Source organism: Elephas maximus, chromosome 3, assembly GCF_024166365.1.
Source record: "Elephas maximus indicus isolate mEleMax1 chromosome 3, mEleMax1 primary haplotype, whole genome shotgun sequence".
Lineage (NCBI taxonomy): Eukaryota > Metazoa > Chordata > Mammalia > Proboscidea > Elephantidae > Elephas > Elephas maximus.
Window position 1 is genome coordinate 61,865,273 of NC_064821.1, and position 27,063 is coordinate 61,892,335.

Below are 27,063 nucleotides of genomic sequence, written 5' to 3' on the forward strand. Positions count from 1 at the left end.
TCCAGAGCCAACTCCCTCCAAGCCTTCCTGGAAGGCGGCATCCCTGCCGGCTAGTGGGGCTGGGGGCTGGGCCTGCAAAGCCCCCCAAGTCTCCAAGGTGTTGTCCCTCCCCCAGCCCTCCGAGGCCTCAACTCTGGGGCTCCTGCTGCCCAGTGGAACACCACCCAAACTCATACATGTGTGCTATGGAATTGTGCACCAGTAAACACCCCCACACACGTACATTCTCTCTCTCTTGCTCGCTGTCTCTCACGCACACCCACACCCACACCCACACGCACACACACACGCCTGCATGCCAGTACTTAAATACAAAGTCTCACTGCTACATGCACACAGTGCGTGTACTAAGAAAGCTGCACACACACACACAGATCCATGGGGTCTGTTCACACCAATTCTCAGAATCAAAGCCGTGCTAACACACAAATACACATCTGTGTCCCAAGTATACACGAACACACCCACACAAGTACGCACACCAAGACTTAAACGCTACACTCACACGCACGCAGGTCCATATACCCTGAGAGCTGCACACACAAATGCAAACCCACACCCGTGCAGGTCTGCACACCAACAATTATACACAAAGCTATACAAACACCACAAAACCACTCACGGAGGCACACTGAGAGATACAATAACAGGCATTCACAGCTACAGGCAGGTGTGTGCATGGCGATTTAGACAGACAGCCCCATATACTCACATGTACAAGCTTCCCCTTCACCCTCGGACTCACACTCCCGTGTTAACAGACACGAGCGGCAACATTCAAGGAGGGCTTTGAGAAGAGGAAAAAGCATCCAACAACTGCGGGTGTGGTTAATCACCAAGGATGAGGGGGGCAGGCCTAACCTTTACCCCCTCACATATACACACATGAGTAAACACCACCCATCACACACACACACCCCATGTGCACACTCTGAGGCCTGCCCACAGAGGCAAAACCCACCCTGAAAAATCCATCACAGGAGTCCACAGGAGATGCTGACCTACAGTCACACATGGCTATACCCCACACCACCAAGAAACAATTCCACAGGCAATTAAAGCAGAAGCCACAGACACACACCTGCAGCCCAGGCAGACAAACACACCTGTCAACCCAACACACTGCAACAGCAATACTGGCCTCTATGGCCAGGTCAGCACTCAGCCTCAATCCCACTTTCAGAGAGACACAGCGATGAAGGGTGCATTCATGGCTCCCAAGGCACCCCACTCCGGATGACTGAACACAGCCGGGAATGGCAGATGCCTTGTTGCACCGCGATTCACAGTCACATAACACTGACACATGGTACTGTCACCCAGAGTGTACACACAGCAACAAGTAACACCCACAGTTACAACCTAACAGGGAGCAGCAGACGCCCTGACACATGGCAAAGGCTGTGAGTGATGTGGCCCAGGTGGGGGCATCTCCACTGCGCCAAGCACCTTGGCACCATCACAAAGTTACACTGTGATCCTCAGGCTCAGATCCCCTGTAAAGGGCACAGGGAAGGAGTAAGTGGTCCCCAGGGTAGTACACACACACTCAGGGTGTACCACTGTAACCGAGAACCACAATGTCACCACAGGCATTCTGTCCCGCGGGCAACTGGAAAAAGAACCCCAAGGCCCGGGACCCCAAGGGAGGGGTGAGCCCTGCGGCCGGCGTGGCCGGGTGTCAGCCCAAAAGCTAACACACCCACCGTGACGGAGCCTCGCACACCGCCCTGTCTCGGGCAGAGCCTGCCGCGCTCCGAGGAAGTCATGCAGCCCGGGCCCTCGGGAACCCCCTCGCTAGGCCGCCCCTACCCCGGCCCTCACCTGCCAGGCAGTCCCAGCGGGCAACGAGCCCCTCCGCGGACGGCCGGAGGGCGCCGGGGGCCGCGGCTGCGCCATTCCGAAACCGGTCCGGCCCCGGCCCCCGCCCCCGCCCCCGCCCCGGCGGCGCTTCTGCTGGCCCGCCGGCTCCGGCCCGCGCGCGCCCCAGCCCCGGCCCCGCAGCGCCGAGCGCCGAGCTCCGAGCTCCGAGCTCCGAGCTCTCGGCTCCCGGAGCCTCTGCCTGCGCTGGCCTCGCCGGGCGGCCGGGCCCGGAGGGGGCGGGGCGCCAGGTACCCGCGGCGCGGGCCCGGGCGGGGTTGCAGCGGGCCGGGGGCGGGGACACGGGAGGCCCCGCCCACCGGTGAGACCAGCCCGCGGCTCGTGGACACTGCGCCTGCGCTCTCTTACCGCTCGCGGGACACTGCGGCGCACCGACACCCTGAGACCCTCAGGCTCTACCCAGCGCGCCCTCCACCTCCCTTCTCTGTTCTCCCGGTCTCTGGGTACGCCCTCTCAGGGCCTCAAGGGCGGGGTTCTCGGGATGGGCGTGAAGCCGGCCAGGAAGAGGAAGGAGTTCCCTTGGAGACACAGGGCTTTTCCTGAGCATCTACTTAATGCTGGTCTATTTGCATGTCTCGTCTCCTGTAACCCTGTCACCACAACCCAGGAGGTACCCGTATCATCCCCTTTTTACAGATGGAAAAACCGATTCCAAGAGGTGAAATATCTTGCCCACACAGCTAGCAAAAGGTAGAACCGGGAATCCAAGGAAAGGTATGGAACTGACAGTGGCTGGCCTGTTTCCTCTCTGCACCCTGCCCATAGGAGGGGCTGCCAGGGCCCCCATAGTATGGAGGAAGGGGCTCAATCTTAGGTCAGGACATGTGGGTTCAAGATCTGGCCTTGCTACAACTTGCCGAGTGGCCTTGAGTCCCTGCCCCCTCTCTGGGCCTCTGTTTCCCCATCTGTAAAATGTAAGGCCTCTGCAGACCCTTCCAGCTGACCCTGAAGTGTGTCCTTGGCCTGGAAAAGCCACTGTACAGCATGGGCAAGGTGAAGCCTCACTATCCCCTCCACCAGGCAGATGTTGGGAACGTGGCAAGTGAGTCCTGAGCTGTGGTCAAGTCAACACCAGCTGTTTTGGACCCTGCAGGGGCAGGATCATCCACGAGCTGAGTACCAGATCTCTCTGCAGCTTCCTGAAGGAGCTACCAGCAACTCCCCACCACCCTCTGTCCCCAGGGCCCAGGGTTCCTGGAAGGAAGACACTGTGCCTCCCTTTCTCCCCAGACCTGGCCCTGGGTCAGCTTTGGACTCAGGGAGCTGGTGGGAACTCCGGAGATGTGTGTTCCAGACACGGTGTAGCTTTGGTTTTAATAATTAACAGCAGCAAATATTGATTTACACAGCCACTTCCAGGCCTGAGCGCTTCCGGGCACCCATGGAAATGCAGCCAGAGAAACATCCATTCCCACACTGCCCCTGGGGGAAGCGAGACCTACTCACATCAATGGAGATGTCCGTGTGCAAGGTGGAGTGGAGGGTGTGCATGCCTGCGGGTGTGTATGAGTATGTGTGTGTGACTCAAGCCTATGGATATGGCTCTGTGTGCAGGAATATATTGTGTTTCAGTGTATATGGGAATGCCTGGGTATGTGTATTTGTGTGTTTTTAATTATGGGTCTGTAGATACTTTTTAGATACTTAGGGGCACACACATGCAAATCTATGATGTGTGTGCAGACGTGTCTGTGTTCTATGTCAGTGACTGTGTCCATGTGCATAGGTATGGGTAGTCCATGTGTGTACATGTGTGCAGATTTCTGAATTCCTGAGTGGAGAAACCCCAGGAGGGGGAAGGGGAAGGTTCTGAATAGCTCAGTGTCTGTGTATCGATGCGGCTTCCCAGCGGGAAGGGACTGTCCCTTCTGGTGTTCTGTCCAGCCCTGGGAACTTAATGATACTGATAACAGTTCCGCTTCCTAATTTCTACATTCCCATGTACTTTCCCAATCACCACCCAACTGCAAGTTGGCAAGGTGGATGGAGAAGGAATGATCATCCCCATTTTACAGATAAGGAAACTGAGGCCCCAAGAGGTGCGGGAACCATTGGCACAGGGAGTTGGTAGCTAGGTCACGTGCCCCTGAGACTGGTTGCGTCTACATTATAAATGTACACGGCATTGGGGTGGGGTGGGAGAGGTAGGTGGAGAATGTGTCACAGGCCTGGGTTCCCCCAGCCCCACCACTGGCTTGCTGGGGAGCCACACGAGTCAGTCTCTACGGGCCCGATTCCTCTCCTCTCAAAGGAAGATGATCCGCAGACTGAGTCTTGATTCTGGGGTGGGGGTGCACCATTGGGATGGAGCTGCTTGGAGCCCGCCGTCTGGGCTGTGCTGGCACAAATGGAGGTTTTGAGACAGACTGGGAGGAGGCCAGGAAGCCCAAGGCGAGGCAGTTCAGTGAAGCTCCAAGAAGGCCAGCCCCAGGCTGTGTAAGCGGGCAGGGCTCAGGGCAGCGGGCTGCTCTGACCCTCATTTTCCTAAAGCCTAAGGCCCAGGGAGGGGAAGCCATGGCCCAAGGGCACACAGCCCTTGGCCAAAACCCAGGCCCCCTCCCAGGATGCTTAGGGGGAGAGGGATGGGAGCCTCACGCATGAACCCAGCTGCTCAGTGAGAGACTGCCACTGATTCTTTCCTTCCCGCCAAGCCCCAGGATCCACGTGGCCCAGTCTTGGGTTGTTGCCCAGGCATGGAGAGCAGGAGAGGGTCTCAGGAACCCCCTGCTGCTGCCCTCAGGACCCCCACCTGAGTCCCCCTTGGAGGCAGTGATTCTCCACATAAATACCATTCCTTGGCCATCTGCCCTCCCAGCCTAAGGGAGGTGCCTGGTCCTTGTTCCAAGCCAGAGCTCTGGGGGAGGAGCCTGGCAAATCTTGCCTGTATTATATCCTGGCTGTGGGACCTTGAGAGAAACACTTCACCCCTCTGAGCATTTAGATCCTCACCTCTAGAATGCCTACCTACTAAGATTTGATGAAAGGGCTAAGAGACACGCTTTATAAACTGTAAGGTGTCCTGCAAAAGTCAGGGCTTATTACCCTCTTCGTTACAGAGGCTGTAAGACCACTCTGGTCAGACAGCCTGCCTACCAGTCCTAGCCCCACCACATCCTAGCTGAGTAACTTTGGGCAAATAACCTCTCTGAGCCTCGCTTTTCTCACTTGAAAAATTGAACTAATAATAGTAGCTATAAAAAAAAAAAAGTGCTTTTGGTTTGAGGAAGAAATGAGATAATGCATGGAAAGCAGTAAGCACCCCACCTAGCACATAATAACTCTCAGTAAGTGCTAGCAGTCATGACTGATATTTGACACTCTGCATAAGTTGTTTAGTTATTTATCTCTTAACTGGACTATGGCTCCTTGAGGGCAGGGACTGTGTCAGATTGGTTTCTGGCTCCTCAGCACCCAGCCCAAAGCAGGTGCGAGGCGAACGTTTGATTTTGACGATAAGAACAATAGCCTCATTGATAGGGCTCTTCACCTGTACCAGGTGCTTTTTTCGGCACTTTTTCATGTAATCCTCACAACAGCCCTGTGAAGTAGGTATAATGATAGTACTCACAATTGACAGACAAGGAAATTTATGGTGATGTTGATAATGAAGAACAGCTGGTTAGCCAGCTGATTCCCAAGGTGGTTTTGCTTCGGCCTGAGACTTCCCCAAAATAGTTCTAGAGACCCTAGTTCAACCTCTGAGGCTGTACCAGGCCCACCCAGGGGTCAGGAGAGGTACCCCTTGAGGGAGATAAATCCCAGGGAGCGTCTACCTGAGCATTCCACCTCTCCCCAGTAGTTATTCTGAGGCATCTCCCAGCCCTGAGCAGGGGTGGAGGCGGGAGTGGAGGTATCCCAGATCAAGGGATGTGGGGAGGGGGCACTTACCTTAGGGTAGAGTGAAGCAGTGTGGTGGGGAGCTAAGTCCACTCGTGGCAGGTCTAGTGCCTGAGGGAAGCGCTGGTTTTGCCCATCACTCCTCCTGGAAGGAAAAAGGAGTCTGAGGTCAGGCAGAGCCCCTGGTCAGTGGATTTGGGAACTTTGGGAAGAAGAGTCACTCTCAGAGTTGAGGGAAGCAAGGGATGACAAAACGCATGGAGGAGAGGCTCCCGAGTTACCTAGGAGGGAGAGGGGGCCTCCCCGAGCAGGCCTGCCAAACAAGGCTCTCCTTCCCCAGAAATCAGAGATGAGGATGGGGGTCTCTCCCAGTCTCTCCATTAGGCCTCCTAAAGCATAGGGTTGCTATAAGTCGCAATTGACTTGACGGCAGTGTGTTTGTTTTTTTTTTTTTAAAGCACACTTCCGGGGCAGTAGTGGTTCAGCGGCAGAATTCTCGCCTTCCTTGCGGGGAAACCCAGGTTCGATTCTCAGCCAAGGTATCTCATGTGCAGCTACCACCCATCTGTCAGTGGAGGCTTGTGTTTTGCTATGATGCTGAACAGGTTTCAACAGAGCTTCCAGACTAAGACCAGGAAGAAAGGCCTGGTGATCTACTTCTGAAAATCAGCCAGTGAAATCTCTATGGATCACAATTGTCCAATCCAAAACTGATCATGGGGATGGTGCAGGACTGGGTAGGACGCCATTGTGCACGGGGTCCCTGTGAGTCAGAGGTCAACTTGACAGCAGGTTAACAACAACAAAAGCACACTCCAGCGAAAAGGATGTCTGCAGCCCATTCTGAAGAGGGGTAGGCCAAGGCAGGGGGCAGTGAGGACTGCTGTAGAGGGCTGAGCCATGACCTTTGGACTGAGCTGGGTGCCCCGGCCTCTACGGCCCCCTCCTTGAGCCTTCAGGGAGATGGCTGCGTTGGGGCAATGAGGCCACCAGAGCTGCCGCTCTTGTTAATAATATAAGTGACGCTCACTGGGCCTACTATGTGCCAGGACCTCCACCAAACCAGTCTTTCCAGGCCTGAGGGCACAGACTCCTCACCCCGCTGGTATTCCCACTTTACAGATGAGGACCCAGATGCACACAGAGGTCACACAGCTGGTCAGAGGCAGAGCCAGCTTCTGCTAGACCTGTCTGACTCCAAGCCCAGTCTCTGCCCACACCCACACACCTGAGGAAAGGAAGCAGGTCTGGTGAGGGTGAAGTCAGTTCCCGCCCTAGAAGCCTGCTGAGGTGGCCGCCCCTAGTGTCAGGGAAAGGAAATGCCCAGTGGTTCCTGAAAGCCAGGGAGCCTGGGGCTGGGGGAGCAGGCCCTGCTTCCGCTGTTGCCTAGGGCCAGCCTGACACAGCTGTACCCTGATGTGGCTGCACCCCCACCCCAATCCCATCAAAAGAGGCCGGTCCCACAAGGGTGAGTCACTCAGGACCACCAGACGATGCTCAGGGGCCCACGGGCAGGCTTGAGTCAGGCAGAGCTGGGACTGCCACACCCCATGGAGGGGAAGGGCAGAGGGACCCTAGCCCAGGAAGGAGACTCTGAGGAAGCTCTGAGTCCCCTCCTGACTCCCCTCAGCCCAGCTATGCCAGCAGGAGAAACAGCCCAGAGGAACCAACCCAGAGGTAGGCACAGATGTGTCCTCACCTCCTAGGGCACTGGCATCTTAAAAGGTGGGGGGGTTTGCACTGGGTGGTGCTAGACCCGGAAGGATGGATATGGTGGTCATGACATCAGTGTGTGGGAGGTATTCCCAGACATTTAACAGTTATATGAACTTTAATCAGTAACACAGCCCTTCTCAGCCTCAGTTTCCCAAATAATCCATCACAGAGTCGGTATTTAGTTAAGTATTCGCTCAATGAATATCTTGGTGTTCATTCATTCATTCATGGTAAGCTCTGGCTTCCCTAGTAGAGTCTCATTAAATTTTTGTTGAATAAGTGAACGAGTGAAGGTTGGCAGTAGGGCGTCATTGAAGGTTTGTGAGTAAGAGAATGGCCTAAATAGGTTCTGGCAGATTGCAAGGTGTGCTGAAATGGGCAGAGAGAAAGGAGGCAGGGGGACTAGAAGAAGCCTACAGGAATGGTCAAGGCAAACTCCAGTGAGGCTCCCATGGAGCCTCTTTGTTGAGACCAACTATGCACTTGGCGCTGTGGCAAGCATATTACATATGCGCAGTGGTTAAGAGCTCAGCTGCTAAGCAAAAGGTCAGCAGTTCAAATCTACCAGCTGCTCCTTGGAAATTCTATTGGGGCAGTTCTACTCTGTACTATAGGATCACTATGACTTAGAATCAACTCCACAGCAATGGCTTTGAGTTTTTTTTTTTTTTTTTTTGTCATTACAGTGCTGGGAAAATCCAGTTGTTGTCAAGTCAATCCCAACTCATAGCGACCCTACGTGTGTCAGACTAGAACTGTGCTCCATAAGGTTTTCAATGGCTGGTTTTTTGGAAGTTGATCCCTAGGCCTGTCTTCTGTGGTGCCTTTGGGTGGACTCAAACCTCTAACTTTACAGTTAGCACATGAGCATGTTAACCGTTTGCGCCACCCAGTGACTCCAAGGTTGGTATTATTTATCCCCATTTTTACAGATGGAGAAACTGAGGTGAAGCCACTTCCCCAAGCAAGTGGATGATAGAGCTGGAATTTAAAGCCCATGCCCTTGACCCAGCAGGGGCAGTGCCCGTGGGATGGAGACCAGGAAGTCCTGGGGCTGAAGCCTAGGAGACACTGGTTCCCCTTGGCAGTGGGGACTGCTGTTGTGGTGTGACCCTGGCTGCTGAGTGAGGCTGTTGGACAGGAATGAGCTATTTGGATGGTGCCCTTCAGTCTGCCCTCCTCATGTCCCCAGACTCAGACAATAGCCACTGCAGACTAGCCATGCAGCAGCTCTCTAAGAGGCTTCCGTCCCAGAGCCTCTTAGCCTCAGTTTCCCCATGTTCAGGTGTCTACCTCATTCAGGCAAGAGCCCTACCAAGCTAGAGGGCACAGGAGTGTCCCTCTAGGACCCTACCAGAGGGCCCTCAGCTCTCCAGTTCCTGGTTGGCCAAAGCCTACCCCTCACAGGTAATGTCCAGCTCTCCACCCCCCCCACCCCCCCCACCCCCGCCAGGCAATTCCACCTAAAAAGCCATTGCTGAGGCCCTAAAGGGCAGGGGAAAAAAACCAAACCATTGCTGCCGAGTTGCTTCCAACTCATAGCGACCCTATAGGACAGAGTAGAACTGACCCACAGAGCTTGAACTGCCAACCTTTTGGTTAGCAGCCATAGCACTTAACCGCTAAGCCACCGGGGTTTCTGTAAAGGGCAGGGGAAGGGGGTTGCAAATCAGAGGCTCCAGGCCCCTGTCTGCCTTGTCCATTCCAGCCCTGAAGGGCTAGAAGGATGGTATAACAAAAGACATGACTTACCCTGTGCCTTGTGTGATCTTATTTAATCTTTACAGCTCCTCAATGAGGTATGTGTTCATAAACTGGTACCCATTTTACAGATGAGAAAACTGAGCTCAGAAAGGTGCCGTAGCTTACCTAAGGTTGTATAATGAGGTAGAGTAATGAGCCAGATTTCTCAGCTCCAAAGCCCAAGATCTTAACTTCATAACATGGATGGCCAACCCTGTGGACTCAACGCAATAGTTCCTTCCCAACTCCCAACATGTCAGGGAGGTAATAATAGTAACACATCAACAGGAGCCAACACTGATATGTGGCTTACTACGTGCAGACTTTAACTACTCTACTTGTATTAAGTCACTTAGACCTCATTTTTCAGATGAGGGAACTGAGACACAGCGAGGTTGAGTGACTTGTCTAAGGTCACACCGACAGTAAGTGGTGCCTCTTGGTGAATAGTAGTTGCTCAATAAATACTCTGAAGAAATGAATGATCTCAACCTCTCAGCTCCCTTTTCACCTCTCCATCCTCCTCTGACCCCCTCCTCCTCTTCCCAGGATCTCATTTGTCCTCACCTCTAACCCACCTCCTCACCTTTCTAGCCCACCTCTCCTCTCCTCCTCTGCCTCTGGCCTCTGCAGACCTTCCTCAACTAGGTCATTTTCCTTCCTCATCATGCAACTTCTCTGTCCCTCTCCCCTCTCCTGTCCCACTCTCTCTCTTCCTGGTCTCCATGATCTCATCCACATGGAGTCCCCCAAGTCTCTGCCCCCTCCCCACTTCTCTGAAAACCTTCCCAACCCTCTTGCCTGGCTTAGCTTAAGATTTCTGCATTCTCTCTGCACAAAGCAGCTGGAGCGTGCCGGGATATGGGGAACTCTCCCCTCTTCCCCCTGTCATGAGTGTAGTCATATCTGCACAGCACTTTACAGTTTACACAGGCACTGTCTCTCTCAACCACAGCAGCTTTGTGAGGCTGGAATATTATTAACCTCATTTTCCAGATGAGAAAACAGACTCGCAGAGGTTATGTGACATGCCCAAGGTCAGCACCAGGGGAAGGGCAGCGCTGAGGTTTGAACTCCAGTTTGGGATTCTTTTCACTATGTACATCACAGCTATCCTCAACCCAGGCCCTCCTGTCGGCTGGCCTCCGGCCCCCAGTGGAGTCCCCATTGAAACCCCTGGCTCCTGCAGCCACTGCCAAGGGTCTTCCCTTGGTCCAGCTCCAGTCCTGCCCTGTCCAGTCTAGACACCCAGCCACTGCCTCCTCTGACACATGAAGAGGTGGCAGCCAGACAGGATGTGACTTGCCCAAGGTCACACAGGAAGCCAGAGCCAACCTGGAGTTCGGGTCAGGCACATTCCCAGGTCACCTTCACCCCCTGCGAGTGCATGGCCACAAGCCAGCTGGCCCCAGCCCCCTCCCTCTTGGAGCACCCATCTCTCCCAAGGAAAGGGTGAGGCAGAGTGTGGGGGAAGGGCCTAGTGCCCCAGCTCCTTGGGGCTGAGTGGGATGGGCCAGGCCGGAAGTGCTGCTGACAGCTCCCGGGTTTCTTGGCAACTGTCACCGTGCCTCCTCCCCTCCCTTATCTCTGCATTGAGGTAACAATAATAATTGAACGGTCGTGAGTGAAGCTCTTTGTACTTTTCAAAAGCCCTTTTTATCTGCTCACTCCTGGGATTCTCACCGGAACTGGAGCGGGAGATAAGGCAGTCGTCGTTAGGATCCCCAATTCCCAGAAGGGCAAACTGAGGCTTGGAGAGGTTACCCACCAAGGGTAACCCAAGCCTTCCACCAGTCCAGGGCTCCATATGCCACACACGGGGTGGGGGGCATCTCAGCGGAGCTCCACACTCTACGAAAAGTAGGCACGGTGAGCGGCATAGGGGAGACAGAGGATGGTGACCAGATGCCTCCCTGGGTTGCTTCCCACCTGTTAACCAGCTGGAGGGTTGTAGGAGGGTCCTGTGTTCTCTCATCTGCAAAATGAGAGACAATGTACCAGGCTCATAGGATTGCTGTGAGCCACAGAATAAGCGCCATGGAAGTGTTTGCTATTACTGTTACTATTCGCTGCTCTGCAGGAGAGCCCAGCCGTTCTCAGCGCACCACAGAGATGGCTGGCTGTCCTTTGGGTAGGACTTGGCACTTGGGCCATCCAGGGAGAGCTGCCCTACATGAAGGTGCCCAGGCGAGTCTGGCCCCGGCTGACTCCCCAGCCCGGTATCCATACCTCCCCACTTCTTGGCCTGCCTCAGCCCCTGTCCTGGCCCCACTGGGGTTCAGGCAGTTCCCCACCCCAGCCACATAGTTGCCCACTGCTGAGCCTTTGCACATGCTGTTGCCTCTGCCGGGGACTCCCTTTTCCTTCTTTTCTTCCTGGTGAATTACTCATGTGTTAAAGGTCAGCCTACACAGGTAAAGCCCTGGTGGCCAGGGCAGATGGCAGGCAGACTGTGACGTGGAGCATGTGAGCTGGACAGGTGATGGACCCTGGAGCGACAGCCAGAACAGGAAAAGAAACCACTCTGAGGACCACCCACCTGACATACAGGAAAGTTGAGAAACCAGATGTGGTTGGTTGGGAGGGTGGAGGAAGGGCTCAGCTATCCAGTGGAAGTAGGGCTGAGAAGGACTTGTGGGGGGCTATCGCAGGACAAGGGATCTAAGGGGTTTAGGCCAGCCCAGCGCTGGTCACCAGAGGTCAGGAGGGGGGGCTCAGGCCTGGGTCCCCTCAATCTCCAGGCTCCAAGAGACCAACTGGTGATTCTCATGGGGGTAGTAGGGGAGGGGGCACAGACCTCAAAGTGAGAAGGGGTTTGTGGAGAGCTATTCCTGGGGACCCCCACCCCCTAAGAGAGAGGATGGGGCTGGGGGGCTGCCAGAGCCTGAGTCTCCCAACCACAGGTATCGGGTCCAAGGGGACATTAATCCCCTGAAACCAGAGCCAAGCCGCCACCCTGGAACTGCCTCCTCCCCCGGGGCTACACTGGCCCATTGTCTCCAGAGTTCAAACACCCCACATTGCCCTCCCCCTTGCTTGCCTACCCCTCCCCTGCCCCTGCCAAGGTGCCAGGAAGGTGGCCAGGGGCAGCTGGGTGAATGGGTTTCAGGAGGCCCCTCCTCCCTGGTCTCACCAGGGACCCAGGTTGCCAGACATAGGCATAAGTCCAATCTCCTTCCCGGGCACCTTTGACCTCTGCCAGGACTGGAGAGGGAGGGCATGGAGGTGAGGAGCAACTATTGAGCCAAGCACTGTGATGTCACTTAATCCTTACAACAACAAGCTGAGAGAGGCCACTTTACTATCACCCCATTTCAGGGATAAGGAAGCAGAGGCTCAGAGGTGACCAGATGGGCCAGTGGTCTTACAGCTAGCAAGTTGTAGAGGTTGCTGGTCCCCTGGGGGTGGGAGGAGAAAGCCTTCTCAGAGAGAAGGGTAGGCAGGGGTGCTGAGCAGGAAGGTGGCACGTGGGGCCTGCACCCTCACCCCGTGCTGGCTGGGTGCCGAAACACCCGGATCCTGGAGCTGGGCTGGGCAGCAGCCTCCTAAGCAAACAACGAGTTGGCAGCCCTGGGAGAAGGTCACAGGACCAGCCCCCACCCAGGGGCACAGCACCTGGGGACTGGGCCTCCCATCCACCTGCCCGCCTGCCTATCGCTTCTCCCGCCCAGGCAGCCCTTGACCTGCTGTGGCCTAACCCTGACCCTCCTCTCCCTGTACATGTCCACATGGATGTCCTACCTGCATCGGGGGAAGGGGGCTGTGGTGACAGAGAGGATCTAGGCACGAGTGTCTTCCTGCTCAGGTAATAACAACCTCTACGTACCCATCCTGGCACTTTACCATTCACAAACTGCCTTCGCCATAGACCCTCTCAACAGCCTTACAAGGAAGGCCAGGTAAGGCAGGTAACATTATCCCCATTCTACGGGCAAACAACTGGCCCAAGGTTCCAACGTGAGGCTCAGTCAGCTGCTCTACTCCTTGCCCCAGCAGCACAGGACACCACCCACTGATGGGCCTGGAATATTCTGGCCGTGCCCAATAAATTTCCCAGTACCCGACGTGATGCCCACACACCACATTACAGCTGCCTACACTGACCCCCCCTTAGTCTTATTGTCCTTCCCTGGCCTCTGCAGCCCAGGGGGCCCTTCTCTGAACTCCAGGCATTCCTTCGCTTGATCACTCACTCATTCACCCACACCCCCGTCTGCCCTTCATTCCTACACTCCGCCATTCATTCAGGACACATGTGCTGACGCCTGTTCACGCCAGACAACCGCCCTGGGGCTTGGCATATGAGCCAAGCCTTCCCTCATCTCAAAGGAAAGCCCCGGGATACCCACCCTGACTATTCTCTGACTGTTCCAGGGGCTCCTCTGGCTTCACCACCCAGGCACAGAACTCCCCAGCCCCGAGGCCTGGCCTCATCCATTGCTTCCTCTTGACACGGCCCCAGCAGGGGCTGGAGCTTAGGTTTGCTGCCTCATGGGGACCCAGGCCAGGCTGGTGAGCAGAAATTCCTGCTTTTCGTGGCTCCCCAGGTGGAGTAGCTACACAGGCCAAGGAAAATCCCCTCAAAGAGGGACAAGGTCACCATCTGCTTACTAAAGGTGACAGGGATAACCCCTGGCTCTGCCTCTAAATCACCATGTATTTGTGATTACATCACCATAACCTCTCCAAGCCTCAGTTTCTCCACTGGAAACTGAGACTCAGATGAGATGACTCTACAAGAGAGTGGATGGGAGAATGAGAAACTAAGAACGGAGACCAACAAGGACTGGTTGAGAGAGAAACCCTGGGTGGCTTACTCTGCACCTGGCGGGGCCTGTGGAGGGGGCCTTAGGTTCTTCAGGTCACTTCACTTCTCTAAGCCTTGGTTTCCTCATCTGCAAAATAGGATAGTAATACCTATTTTGCAGGGTTGTTGTGTGGAATAAATTTGATATTATATGTAAAATCTGACTAGCCCAGAGCTGAGTATACAGTAGGTGCTCTAAAAATTACAGGGTCCTGCCTGGAGAGGCAATATAATGTCAGAGATGTGGGCTCTGGAGCCAGACTGCCTGGCTCTGCCATTTAACAGCTGTGCGAGCTTGGGCAAGTTACTTAACCTCTCTGAGCCTCAGTTTTCGAGTGTGTAAAATGGGGATAACAGCAGTGACGGCCTCCGAGGGTTGTCGTCAGGATGAAATGTGTTCATACATGTAAAGCGCTTGATAAGCATTAACTATGAGCACTTGCCTGCCTTTCCTACTTCTCTTCCTTTCTTCCTTCTTGTGAGAAGGTAGACTCAATAGAGTTCAACACAAGAAACAGTGTAATAACTAAAGCTGCCCAACATGAGGGCAGCCAGCTGTGTAACGTGCTAAGCTCCTTGTCAAGCAGAGAAAGGCAGGGTGAGTCCATCAGGTGTAGGGTAAAAGATTCTGGGGTGGGGGGAACAGAGGGAGGAGAGGGACTGGACTAGATAACTTCCCAGGTGCCTCCTCTTTTGGGATTCTATGCTTCCTGATGACTCTAGGATCCCTGTGGCCGCAGGGAGAAGCTGGGGATGAATTCCCAATACTTTGAGGAAATGGATTTTCACAGATCTGCTGGGGGCCCACAGATTGCTACTACTTCTCTGGAGGGCTGCGTGGACATTCCTATTAAAGATTACAGAGTCTCTACTGGCGCAAAGGGTTAACGCACTCAGCTGCTAACCAAAAGGTTGGAGGTTCAAGTCCACCCACAGGCATCTCAGAAGAGAGGCCTGGTGATCTACTTCTGAAAAATCAGCCACTGAACGCTATGGAGCACAGTTCTACTCTGACACACATGGGGTTGCAATAAATCAGAATCAATGGCAACATTTTTTTTATGATTGAAGATTAAAATGTGCTACTCTTTGGCCTATCAACTCCACTTCTAGGCATTTATCATCCAGAAATGCTTACACAAATACACAAAGATATATGGACAAAGGACATTTATTGCAGCAGGGTTTGCAAGAGCTAAAAACTGGAAGGCACCCTAACATCCATTAAAAGAAATACACTGCTGTGGAGTCAATTCCGACTCATAGCGACTCTATAGGACAGAGAACTGCCCCATAGGGCTTCCAAGCAGCGGCTGGCAGATTCAAACTGCCCACTTTTTGGTTAGCAGCCATAGCTCTTAACCACTGCACCACCAGGGCCCCTCCATTAAAGGGAGGCTGGTTAAATCCATCAAGGTGTTTGCAAACCATGGAATACTATACATCGATCACAAAGGGGTCACTAGTCCTGACAAGGAGAGGGCTTTGAGGCCTATTGTTAAGTGAAAAAAGCACGTTGCAAGAGAAAAGTCTCATTTGTAAGAACTAAAAATTGCATATGAAAGTTCACATGGATTATCTCTGGGAGCAGGAACTTCTACCTTCTATGGCATATATTTTACATGACTTGGATTTTTACAACGAGCATTTGTTATTTTTGTCGTCAGAAAAAAAGCATGAAGGACCTTTAAAACCTGAGCACTTATTTTGAATCAGCTCTCTCAGTACATGACTCCTTTATTTTTCTCAACCTTCTTATCATTTACCCCTTGTTCCAAATGAGTCCCCAGGTGGCACGAATGGTTTGTGCTGGACCACTGCCTAAAGGTTGGCAGTTTGAACCCAGCCAGTGGCGCTGCACGAGAAGGTTCTGGTGATCTGCTTCTGTTAAGATTACAGCCAGGAAAACCCTAGGCCGGAGCAGTCCTACTCCATAACACACGGGGTTGCCTGGAGTCAGAACTGACTCAATGACAACAGGTTTGGCTTTTTGTTTTTGTTTTTATTCCAAGCAGGAGAAGCTGACACTGAGGGATGTTAAACACTGTGGCCAAGGTCCCCCAGCCAGGAGCTGACAGAGCTGGGTCATAAACCCAGTCCGGAAGACTGCAAAGCTGATGCTCTTTCCCCTACATTACGCATTAGGCAACCTGGTCTGAGGGTCAGGGAAGAAGGAAGGCAGGACAGAAGCAGCCCAGGCAGCTGGACACCAGGCTGTGCCCTGGGACCTAAACTGTCACATCCTGGGAGCCAGGCCAGCTGGGGTCAGCCTGTGCAGGGTCAGGGCTGTCTGCCTCATTTGCAAATGCAGACGCGGTTCCGCTCCTTGCTCCAGCTCCATGCTCTGAGCTGCCCCAGCCTGGCTGGCAGGTACCCAACCCCACCCCTGACGCTACCCCTTAAGGCCACAAGGTCACCAGGCAGGTGGGCATGCGCTGGCCCAGGCCCTTCCCTGGGGCTCTAAATAACTTCCCGTGTTGATCAACCTGTTTCTGGAAGAATTTGGCATTGAAGGTTGCATGTCAGCTTCTCAGCCAGAGCATGGAAAGGTGATGAGCTCGCCTGCATGTGCCTGCGTCTGGGTGGGTGGCGAGGGTGCACGAACACAGACCAGGAGGTCAGACTGATCTGAGTTGATATCTCAGCCATGCCAAGCACTAGGGTGGGAATGGGACAAGTCACTCCACCTCTCAGAGCCTCAGTGTCCTCAGCTATAAGACGGTGTTGGTAATTCCTCCCTACAGGTTGCTGGGAGAATGCGATGGTAATGTCTGCACAAGCGCTTCCTAAGCTAGAAGCCATCTTCCCTGTGTGTGTTGGGGGGTGGGGAGGCGGGGGGGGGGATGTGTGTGCACATCTGTGCGCACGTGTGGAGTGAGGAAGGGTCAATCCCGGCTGGAAGTGGCCCAGGGCAGACAGCCCCTCATCTGAGGCCCGCCCCGCCAGCCAAATCAGCAGGTGGGTGGGGCAGATGCCTGAATTCACTTTTGTTGGGAGCCAGGCTCAGGTTTCCTGCCGCTTTGCCTGGGTGTGCGGGATTTGTGGGTGAGAGTGTGGATGGGAGGCCTGGCAGGAACATGAAACGTATGTGGGAGAGAAAGTGCTCGTGTCTGGGGCATGCGTGGGTTTGGGTGCGAGCGTGTTGTATCCGAACACGTCACTGCCTGCCTAAAAGCCCCCAGTGGCTTCCGACCGCTTGCAGGATGGAGACGCACTTACCTCCCGGGGCCCACAGGGCCCTGTGTGTCTACCCCACCCCCATTTCTCCAACTTCCTTTTAGCCCCCTTTTCTTTCAGCTTCTCAAGCCTATGGTGTTCCTTCCCTCCTCCAGGCCTTTGCACACGCTGTACCCTCTGCCTGGTCCACTCCCCTGTCTTCCTCCATCACACCTCACCTTGAAAGCTATTTGGTCTTTCCAGAGCCACCTCCCCAGGCCAGGTCTGATAAGCTTTCTCGGCAGTCTGTCCCGGGCCTTCATGGATTTATCAGTTTGGCTGGCCCGTTTCATGGTGTGATTATTAGATTACAATCTGTCCCTCCCACTAGACATAGAGCTTCCTCAGGTTAGCACTGGGTCAGTTGGGGGGCCTGGCACATAGTCAGCGCTCAGTTACGATCTGCGGCAGGAATGAGTATGTGTATGTCTAACTACAGGTTCATGACAAGGCTGTCTGGACAAGGGGTAAGTCCATGAGTGTGAGAAGCGAGGTATGTGTGTGTGTGGGGTGTGTACATATGTGTAGGGGTCATCTCAAGGAACTTCTGTTCTCATGGGTGGGCTGGGCCTGGCAGGCGTTCTGGGACAAGTGCCCAGACTGGCTGGGGCGAGAGGGAAAGTGGGCATGTGTTCCCCTGCTCCCTGCCTGCTCCCTACCCAGACCCCAAGCCTCTCCTCAGATAGCCACCCAGGCCCAGGGTCTCTGTGCCAGACGCCAGGACACCCCTGGGTGGTGGGGCCAACCAGGAGGGCACCAGGCTGGCCCTCCACCTGTGCCCTGCGTGGGCTCCACCTCTGCCTGCTCCAACAGCACTGAAGCCTGCCCTTCTGCCTGCACATCCCATCTCACCCAAGGCCCAACACAAGCCATGTCCCAAATCCTGGTGTCCCTCATCTGGCATGTCTGTCCACAATGTCCACCCCCCACCTCTTGCGCCTGCCCTGTGGGCAGCAGTTTTTGACTTGAGAGAAGATGCGCTTCCAACCCCCCTTTCTTCTCAGTCACCACCACCTGTGGCCAGATGATCTAGAATGTTCCAGGATTGGGGTGGGGGAAGGAGTCCTGTTCCTGCCTCAAGGCTTTTACACTTGCTTTACCCCCTTTCCACACTGGTTCCTTCTCGTTCGGGTCTCAAAATACCCTCCCTGGTACCCTTAGCAAAGGCAGGCTCCTTCCCAGCTACCCCCTCACTCACAACCCGCTACACATCAAAACTACCTTGTCTGTCAGCTTGTTGCACGTCTGTCTCCTGCACTGGAACATAACCTGTATGAGGCCAGAGACCACGTCCCTTGGGTTCGCTGCTATAGCCCAAGTCTTAGACTAGTACCTGGCATACGATAGGGACTCAGTAAGTATTTGCTGAGTGAATGAATGGCTGATAGAAGCCTTGCAAGAATCCTGTGAGGTGAATATTGTTGTCCCTGTTTGCAGATGTGGATACTGCGGTTCAGAGAGGTTAAGTCCCTAGCCCAAGGTCACACAGCAAACACTTGGACCAGGTAAATCATAGAGACCATCTGACTCTACTACAACCCCAGCACTTTAGAGCAATCTTCATAGCAATCACAGCAATCTTCCTGTTTTATAGGTAGGAAGTGAGCCTCAGAGTGGGACAGTGATGCTCTCCAGGTCACCTGGGCCCAAAATGTTTCCTCCTTCCTGTGGCATGTGGTTTGAAACAGCTACCCTGTTACGCTGGGCCTCCTCTCTGCCTCTCACTCACCTTGAAGGAGGGACCATTAACATCCCCACTGTATAAGAAGAGACCAAGGCTCAGCAGGGTGAGTACTGCCCAGGGTCACCAGCCAGGACTCAATGCCAGGCCTGTCTGACTCAGGGCCAGCATCAAGGCCAGCGACCATGGCCAGGGGTATGTTCATGTGCAGGCAGGTCTCACCTCCCAGAGGTGGTGAGCATCAGAGGGCAGGGTTCACACACTGACCAATTCTGCACACTCTGCAGAGCTCAGCACGTAATGATAACAACGGCAAAGGTAACAGTAATAACTAGCATCTACAGGGCACTCACTGTGCCAGGCCCTGGTTTTAGGTCTGTGCACACATAATCTCATTTAATCCCTAAAACAATGCTTTGAGGTAGGTACTTTTACTTCCTCATTTTACAGGCAAGGAAACTGAGACCCAGAGAAGTGGACAACATGCCCCAGCCACATAGCACCTTCCAGGGCCAGAGCCCGGAGCTCCGGGGTTTGCCAGCACCATCCCAATAGCACAGCACTGGGGCTCAGTAAACAGGGCTCAGTAAACGCTTACAGAATAACTCAACGTGCATAGTGAGTTCCTGGAGCTGGGAGGGTGGGTGGACAAATGGGAGCCATGGCAGGTCTCTGCCCCATGGTGGCTTGGGGGTTTGGAGCCTTCCCAGAACACCCCACCAGAAGTCCTGATGGGGTTTGCAGGCACAAGACCCTCTCCTGCCTTCACCTGCCAGGCCCACTTGTCCTGTGCCCAGCACGTCCTGCCACATGGTTTTCTCCACATTGCTGACCTACTATCCTGCTTCTGGAACATTCTCTCAACACTGCCCCCACTCCACCCCACACACACAGACACGCATCTACCTGGCCCACTTCAACTTGGTCTTTGGGTTTCAGCTTCTGAGGCACCTCCTCCAGGAAGGGTCCCCTGATTCCCAGATGTGGGGGAGGAGTCCTTCTCTGAGCTCTCAGTGCCCCCCACAACCACGTCTCCCCCATCAGCACTCATCATCCCCATTAGAACCACCTCATCCCTTATTCCGCCCATCCAGAATGTGAACCCCTAGAGAAGAGTGGCTTCGTCTGCCATCTTCATCGCCATGTCCCCAGTGCCCAGCAGGTTTGGCCCTCAGAGGGCACCCCCACTAAATGTTTATTGATTTGATTTGCTAAATGAATGAATGACTTTCTGCCTTGTGGAAGACCTTGCGCTCAGGGGAGCCTTTATGGGGTTTGGTTATATTAGAAAAATTCCCTCCTTAACCACCTCTCCTCAACCAAATCAGCACAGTGCCTAAATTTCCACCATTCGAGATTCTCTTTGGTCTCATGAGACTTTTCTGTTAAAATGCAAATGCTCAGAGAGAGGGGAGAACAGCCACTGAGTACACACACTGGATCTCATTTCATTCTAAGACACTCGTGGGATAAGCAATGTTATTTCATCACGTGGATGCTGAGGCTCAGAGAGGCAAAGTAGCTAGGGCAAACCACACAGCAAGTAACTGAAAGTGACATTTGGTATCTGAACTCAGGTGCCTGACTACAGAATCCAAGCCTTCTAAACCTTTCTATACGCCACCCCAGACAAGGGGGCCCAAGCGCAAGCATTGCCAGGATGTAGGAGTGAGCGGAGCTATCCAGACTCAGGGACTCAGAATCACAGTCCGCCAGAGCAGCAAGAGCCATCAGGGACCATCAGTGCCTCCTCACTGTGCCAAAGGTAGGGTAGGAGGAACTGCCCAGAGATGGAGACTCCCTTGCTCAAGAGCAGACAGCAAACTAGTGGAGTCCTAGAACCAAAACCTACACGGAGGGGATTTTTTCATGTCTCCTGAAGCTAGAAGGTCCTTTTCTGGAGAAGGTATCTCTACGGCCTGGGGCCCCTTCCAGAAACCCTAAGGAGGTGGCCTTCTCCAGAAAGGGGGTCACCTGGTCCCTACCCAGGGAGGTTAAAAAAAAAAAAAATTTTTTTTTTTTTAGGGCTTCAGAGCTGAATGGAGGATGAGACAGAGGGAGGGCTGAAATGAATCAATGTTGAGTCTGGAAAGAGCAGACCTGGAAAGACATAATCTCTGCCTTTATCTCTGGAAGGCCCTTGTGGGAGTGGGAAGCCCCAGAGGGTGTACCTAGGCTCAGGCAGTTGGTTCTAAGTAAGGAAGAGCTTTTTCTACCCATCTGAGCTGCCCAGCAATGGGATGGGCTACTTCAAGGATTGTGAGCCTCCTGTCACTGGGAGTGTGCAAGGAAAGGCTAGTCAAGGAGCTACCAAGAAGTCATGGTAGGCTCAGCCTGGGGATGGTGGGCTTCAAGAGGCCCATGAAGTCACTGGAAATAAAGGTGCCTTTTTTCTCAGGACACCCAAAGGCTTTTTCCAACACTCAAAGGGATTGTAAACTAAAGGTCAGGGTTCCTTGCTGAGTGGGAGGCCAACAGAGGTACCACAAAGGTCTCTTCTACCTTCGAAGATTGTAGGGGCCCAAATTCTCTAAGATTCTACAAAGCCAGGAATCTGAGACTTAATGGTCCTGTGTGTCAATTCCTGATATTGTATCCAAACTCCTACCCTGCCTGCAAGACCCTGCTCAAACTGGTCCCCTCTCCTAACCACCTCTGACCTTGCTCTTCCCCATCCCACTAGCCACACTGGCCTCTTTGCTTTTCCTGGTTTTAGCTCAAATGCCATCACCTCAGAAAGGCCTTCCCTAACTACTCTCCCTCCTCCATTCTCCAGCCACACAGCACAGGGTCATGGCCAAACTGGAGTTCAGCTGCAGAGGTTCAAGTCTCAGCTTTGCCAAGAGACTTGAACAGGTTACTTAACCTCTGTGCCTCAGTTTCCTCAGCCCTAAACACGAGGTTGTTGTGAGGATTAAACTCATTAATGTATGGAAAGGGCTGTGGAGCACCTCCAGGCACACAGTGAGCTCTAGGTGTAAAGACCAGCTCTGGTTAGCTTATATCCTTGCTTTAAAATTCCAGTAGCCATCATAGTTTTTTTTCTTGTCTACTCCCTTACAGTCTGTCCCCCCGTTCCCCATTTTATAGATGAGGAAATTGAGGCTCAGAGAGGTGAAGTACTGGCCAAACCAAGCTCTCTGAGAATAGGGACTGGGCCTGTCCCATTTTCCACTGGACCTGCAGCAGCTAGAACCGTGCTTGGCATACATAGGTGCTCAGTAGTACTTATGGCTGAATCAATGACTGATGAATAAATGACCACGACTCTATCACTCTGAGGTCCTATGTAGCAAGGAGCCTGGCATCTAAGATTCTATGTCAGCCTACCCCTGCCCATCTGGTCCTAAATGAACCCCCAGCTTGACTGAGGTCCCTGTCTCTTCCAGAAGTGGCTGCTGAGACAGGTCCAATAATGAGTTGGGGGCCACGTCCATGCCTCTGTCCCCAGTGGGACTCCCTTGCCCTAGCTGGTCCAGGGGGATGAGGCAGGAGCTGTCTTGGCATTTTCCCTAGGGGATCTCTGCCCAGAGGTATGGTGGCAGGTGTGAGCTCAGGAAGCAGCTACTACTGCCCTGGCAGCTGCCTGCCGGGGGCCTGCCCACCAGATGCATAATAGATGAGGAGGCCCAGGAGGCTGTACCCACTTGGCATTTCAAACCCACTAATGAGGCCAGCCTCGTGCTTCCCGCAGCAGCACATGGGCCCCCAGGGCCTCCAGCAGTGATCGCAGAGAGGAGCCACCTGAGGACAGGGCCCGCCTGCCCAAGCCCAGCACTTGGCACAAACAGCATCTAGAATAGCAGAGGCTAAAGACATGGGCTCAGGCATCAGGCTGGCCTCGCTGCCAGTCCTGGCTCACCACTCACTGACTACGTCCCCTTCCCTGCTCTGAGCCTCAGTTTCCTCATCTGTAAGATGGGGATGGATGGTAAGAGTCTCCACCTTGTAAGCCTGGTGTGAGGATGGAATTGACATAATCCAGGTGAACTTCTTGGCCCAGGATCTGGGATGGAGAAAGCGCTCTGTATCCAGGAGTAACTGGCAGCCTTATTGCGAGAGGAGACATCTCAATGACCAGATGGGCTCTCCCGGTGGGACACACGGGGCTAGTCAGTGACCGCCCCCCCATGTGGGGACCCGTTTAGGTTCATCTCATTATTCCTCTGCACCCTCACCTCATAGCCCAGCCTTCTCTCATTTCTGTGGCTTTCCGATCTCTAACCAAGGCCTCTTCCGTCTAAGAAAAAAATCTGGATTCAAATCCAGCCTTTGCCAGCGGTGTGACAGCGGAGCCTTCACCTCTCTCAGCCTTGGTTTTGGCCTCTGCAAAATGGGGACATTCGGGTCAACTCAGAGTCCCTAGGTGGTACAAAAGGTTAATGCACTTGGCTATTACCAAAAGGTTGGAAGTTTGAGTCTACCCAGATGTACCTCAGAAGAAAGGCCTGGAGATCTCCTTCCGAAAAATCAACCATTGGAATCAGAACAAATCTATTCTGAGGGGTCACCGTGAGTTGGAATCAACTTGACAGCAACTAGTTTTTTTTAGGGTCAAGTGTTGCCATGATTTGATTAGACCATCAATGCCCGGCCCAGCTAGCACTCAGTCCTCGCTGGGCCCTGCCTCCTCCTCCCAGGTTCCCAGCTTTAAGGTCAAAGTTAACTCTCCTCTTCCTCTGGTTATTTTCAGATGCCCCCCCACCAAGTCCACCCAGCTATTTCCCCACCCTGATGCCTCTTTACCTCCTCCTCCCCCACTAGTGTCCCCTTTCAATGCCCAGCCCTTACCCCAGCACTCTGAGTTACCCACAGTCCCACAGGCCCCAAGCCCTACCACTGGGCCTCACTTCCTCTTACATTTTTGTATGCTTGCTCTAATCCCCTCCACCACAGACGACCTAACCTGCTGATGGGGACAAGGTAGGAGAATCCAGCCAGGATCACATCTGGCCTCTACCAGGCCTTACTGCTCCCCTGATCGAAGCCCTAATCTTTTAATCTTAAAAAAAAAAAATGAAGGGGAAAACCATGCTTCCTCCAGGAAGCTCTCCCAGCCTACCTCCACTCATTCCACTCTCTGAACACATCCAATTCAATTCCAGAAATATTCATTAAGCATCTACTGGGTATAGGAAGCTATGTAAGAACATACGGAGGACAGGGAGATGAGAAAAATACAGCCCCCCACTTACTCTCTATTAAAAGGCATCCTGGTAGCGCAGTGGTTAAAATGCTTGGCTGCTAACCAAAAGGTCAGCGGTTTAAACCTACCAGCCACTCAGAGGGAGAAAGATGTGGCAGTCTGCTTCCATAAAGATCTACAGCCTTGGAAACCGTATGGGGCTCTGTTAAGGAGATATTTTGATCCCCATTTTATAGATGAAAAAACTGAGGTTCACGGGCCTCATGCTGGGAAATGGAGCTAAATCAAGCACAAAAGTAACTCAAGCAACCCCTGCTTTCAAGGAATTCAGAGCCTACCTCACGCTACAGTGTTATGTGGACACGTTCAACTCACCGAAATATCCAATATGACAAATATCAATGAAAATCAACTGGGGCTCAGAGAGAGGGAGTGATATGCCCAAGGTCAGGTTCAAATCCATGCCTGTCAGACTCGAAGTCTGTGCTCTCTGCACTAGGCTGGGAGCGAGTGCTAATGTGTGTTCTGCAGGCACAATAAGCAGGGGAGGCTCTCCAAGGAGAGAGGGATGGGATGCCGGGATCAGGAAAGGAAACACTCAACACAAGGTGACCAAGGTCGCCTGGAGGTATGGGGAGGGCTTGTGGGGGTGGGAGGTGAGGGCACGTCAAAGCAAGGGGACGATGTGAGCAAAAGCACAGACAGGCAGCTGATAGGTGCCATATTCCTGCTGACCAGAGCACAGAGCTCAGGGTAGGCTGGAAAGGGAGGTAGGGACAGGCCTTGAATGCTCGGAAATCACAATTAAAAGTAAAAATGGCCACTACTTACAAAGCAGTAACTATATGCTAAGGGGCCCTGGTGGCGCAGTGGTGAAGTGTTCGGCTACTAACCGAAAGGTTGGCAGCTTGAACCCACCTGCGGATCCATGGAAGAAAAGACTTGGCCATCTGCTTCTGTAAAGATTACAGCCTAGGAAACCGTATGGAGCAGTTCTACTCTGTCCTATAAGGCCACTATGAGTTGGAATCCACCAGGCGGCACACAGCAACTATATGCCAGCCTCAGGCTGGTGCTGAACAATTGGCTCCCCACAGTTAGGAAGAGAGGGCCTAGGGGTTAGCACCTTGGACAGCAGCTCCAGCTAGGAAGATGTAGGGCAAGGCCTTGTGGGTAATGGGCATGCCCTGGGGATTCCAGACCCCTAATTTATAGATGTGTCAACTAAGGCCCAGAGAGGGAAAAGAACTTGCCCAAAGTCACACAACTGGTCAGTTACTATCAATCCTAGGCCTTTGTCTGTGATTCTTGGTCCAGAGCTCCCAAGAGTGAGCCTTCTCTGTCTCCGAGTCTTCCCTCAAGTGAATCTCTAGCTCAGACTCTCCCTGTGGATGAGGCTCTGGACTCTGCACAGTCTGAAAGACTACTGTTCATATCCCAGCTCTGCCACGGAGTAGCTGTGTGACCTTGGGCAAGTCACTTCACCTCTCTGTGCTTCACTGCTCTCATCTGTAACTACAGATAATAGCCCCTAATTTGGGGGTGTGGTAAAGATTATGTGAGATGATGCATGTCCAGCATCTAAACCAGTGCCTACTATATGCATAGCAGGTGCTTGACTAGTGGTAGTTATTGTTGATATTATTACTGAACTCCCTGAAGGAAGGGCTATGTCTTCCTTGCCTGTCTCTACCTCCCTTCGCCCTACCCTACTCTGGGCATAGCACACTGAACTGCACACAGTAGAGGCTCAGAAGTAATGTCTACAGATTGACTGGGCACAGGTCAGGAGATAAGGGCCAGAGAGGGAGAGTAACTGGCCCCAGGTTGCACAGAGAGCATCAAAGGAAAATAAAAAGGCAGGCAATGGAGTTCAGCCTGGGCCCTCCCCCACCCCCCCACCCCTGCCACGCCATCCACCCCAGGTGCAGCTTCCCAGGAGGGCTATGGTGGCAGGTGAGGCAATGATACCAGATAGGAATCATCCATCAGCCAGGGACCTTTGCAGGGCCTGGGGACCCTGGGAAGCCCTCAGCAGGGGAACGAAGCAGGAACCAGAGCTGTTGGGGGCTCGCCTGCTGGAGCCGAAGTGGCAGCAGGAGCAGCCAGCCGGGGCCCATGTGACGCTGGTGCCAGGGAGCCCAGGAAGCGCCCGCCTGCAGGGGCATTGGGGGTGCCGCAAATCCCGAGGTGAGGCTGCACCTCCTCCTGCCTCCTCCCAGTGTTAGGGAAGCTGCAGACGCGCTGTCTCTCTCCCTCCTCCTCCAAAGCAGAGGGCAGCTTCTGGCGCATAGAACAGGAGGAGGGGTGGGGGAGGGGCTTCTGAGGGCCGGGTATGCAGGGTTGGGGGGTCTGTGGAAAGGCCCCCCAGCCCAGCCAGGAGCCACAGGAGATAAGAAGGAACGGAGAAGAGGAAAAGGAAGGAAACATGTCTGGTGAGGGCCTGCAATATGCCAGGTCCCAGGTTTGGTTTTGTTTTGTTGTGTTTTACAACTTTAAAACCAGTGACCAGTTGCTGTCAAGTCGATTTTGACTCATGGTGACCCCATATCTGTCCGAGTAGAATTGTGCTCCACAGGGTTTTTTACGGCTGATTTTTTGGAAGTAGATCACCAGGCATTTCTTCCAAGGCACTTCTGTTGTTATTGTTGTTAGGTGCCATCAAGTCGGTACCAATTCATAGCGACCCTATGTACAACACTGCCTGGGCCTGCACGATCCTCACAATCGTGGCTATGCTTGCTTAGGCCCACTGTTGCAGCCATTGTGTCAGCCTATCTCTTTGAGGGTCTCAAACTGCCAACCTTTCAGGTAGCAGCTGAGCGCTTAACAGTTTGCACCACCCAGGGACTCCTTTACAACACTAAAAAAAAAAAAACAAAAACCCAGTGCCGTCAAGTCCATTCCGACTCATAGCGACCCTATAGGACACTACACTCTATTAAATAGGTGTTTTAACCCCCATTTTACAGATGAGAAAACTGAGTTTCAGAGAGGTTAGCTGAATTGCTGAAGGTCACAAGGAGAGTGGCAGAG

The 27,063-nt window shown here is 53.5% G+C and overlaps 1 protein-coding gene and 1 long non-coding RNA gene across 8 annotated transcripts in view; one reads left to right on the forward strand and one right to left on the reverse strand.

Moving 5' to 3' along the window:
* The window catches only part of RAP1GAP (RAP1 GTPase activating protein), a 71,818-nt gene that overhangs the window by 24,353 nt on the left and 20,402 nt on the right, over positions 1 to 27,063 (reverse strand). For 4 of the 7 annotated variants that reach the window (XR_007516551.1, XR_007516550.1, XM_049878186.1 and 1 more), the window contains exon 1: positions 1,825 to 1,920. Coding sequence is in view for 2 of the 7 variants with exons in the window: in XM_049878186.1 (XP_049734143.1) it covers positions 1,825 to 1,899 (75 nt within the window). In the remaining 5 variants the exon portion in view is untranslated. Of the gene's footprint in view, positions 1 to 1,824; positions 1,921 to 5,769; positions 5,864 to 27,063 lie in introns of those variants that run through there. The other 3 variants (XR_007516552.1, XM_049878188.1, XM_049878187.1) reach the window with 1 other exon arrangement.
* On the forward strand, positions 18,578 to 19,477 carry LOC126072679 (uncharacterized). The gene is made up of 3 exons (XR_007516553.1): positions 18,578 to 18,705; positions 18,795 to 18,987; positions 19,332 to 19,477. It is a non-coding gene; the product is annotated as an uncharacterized LOC126072679 (long non-coding RNA).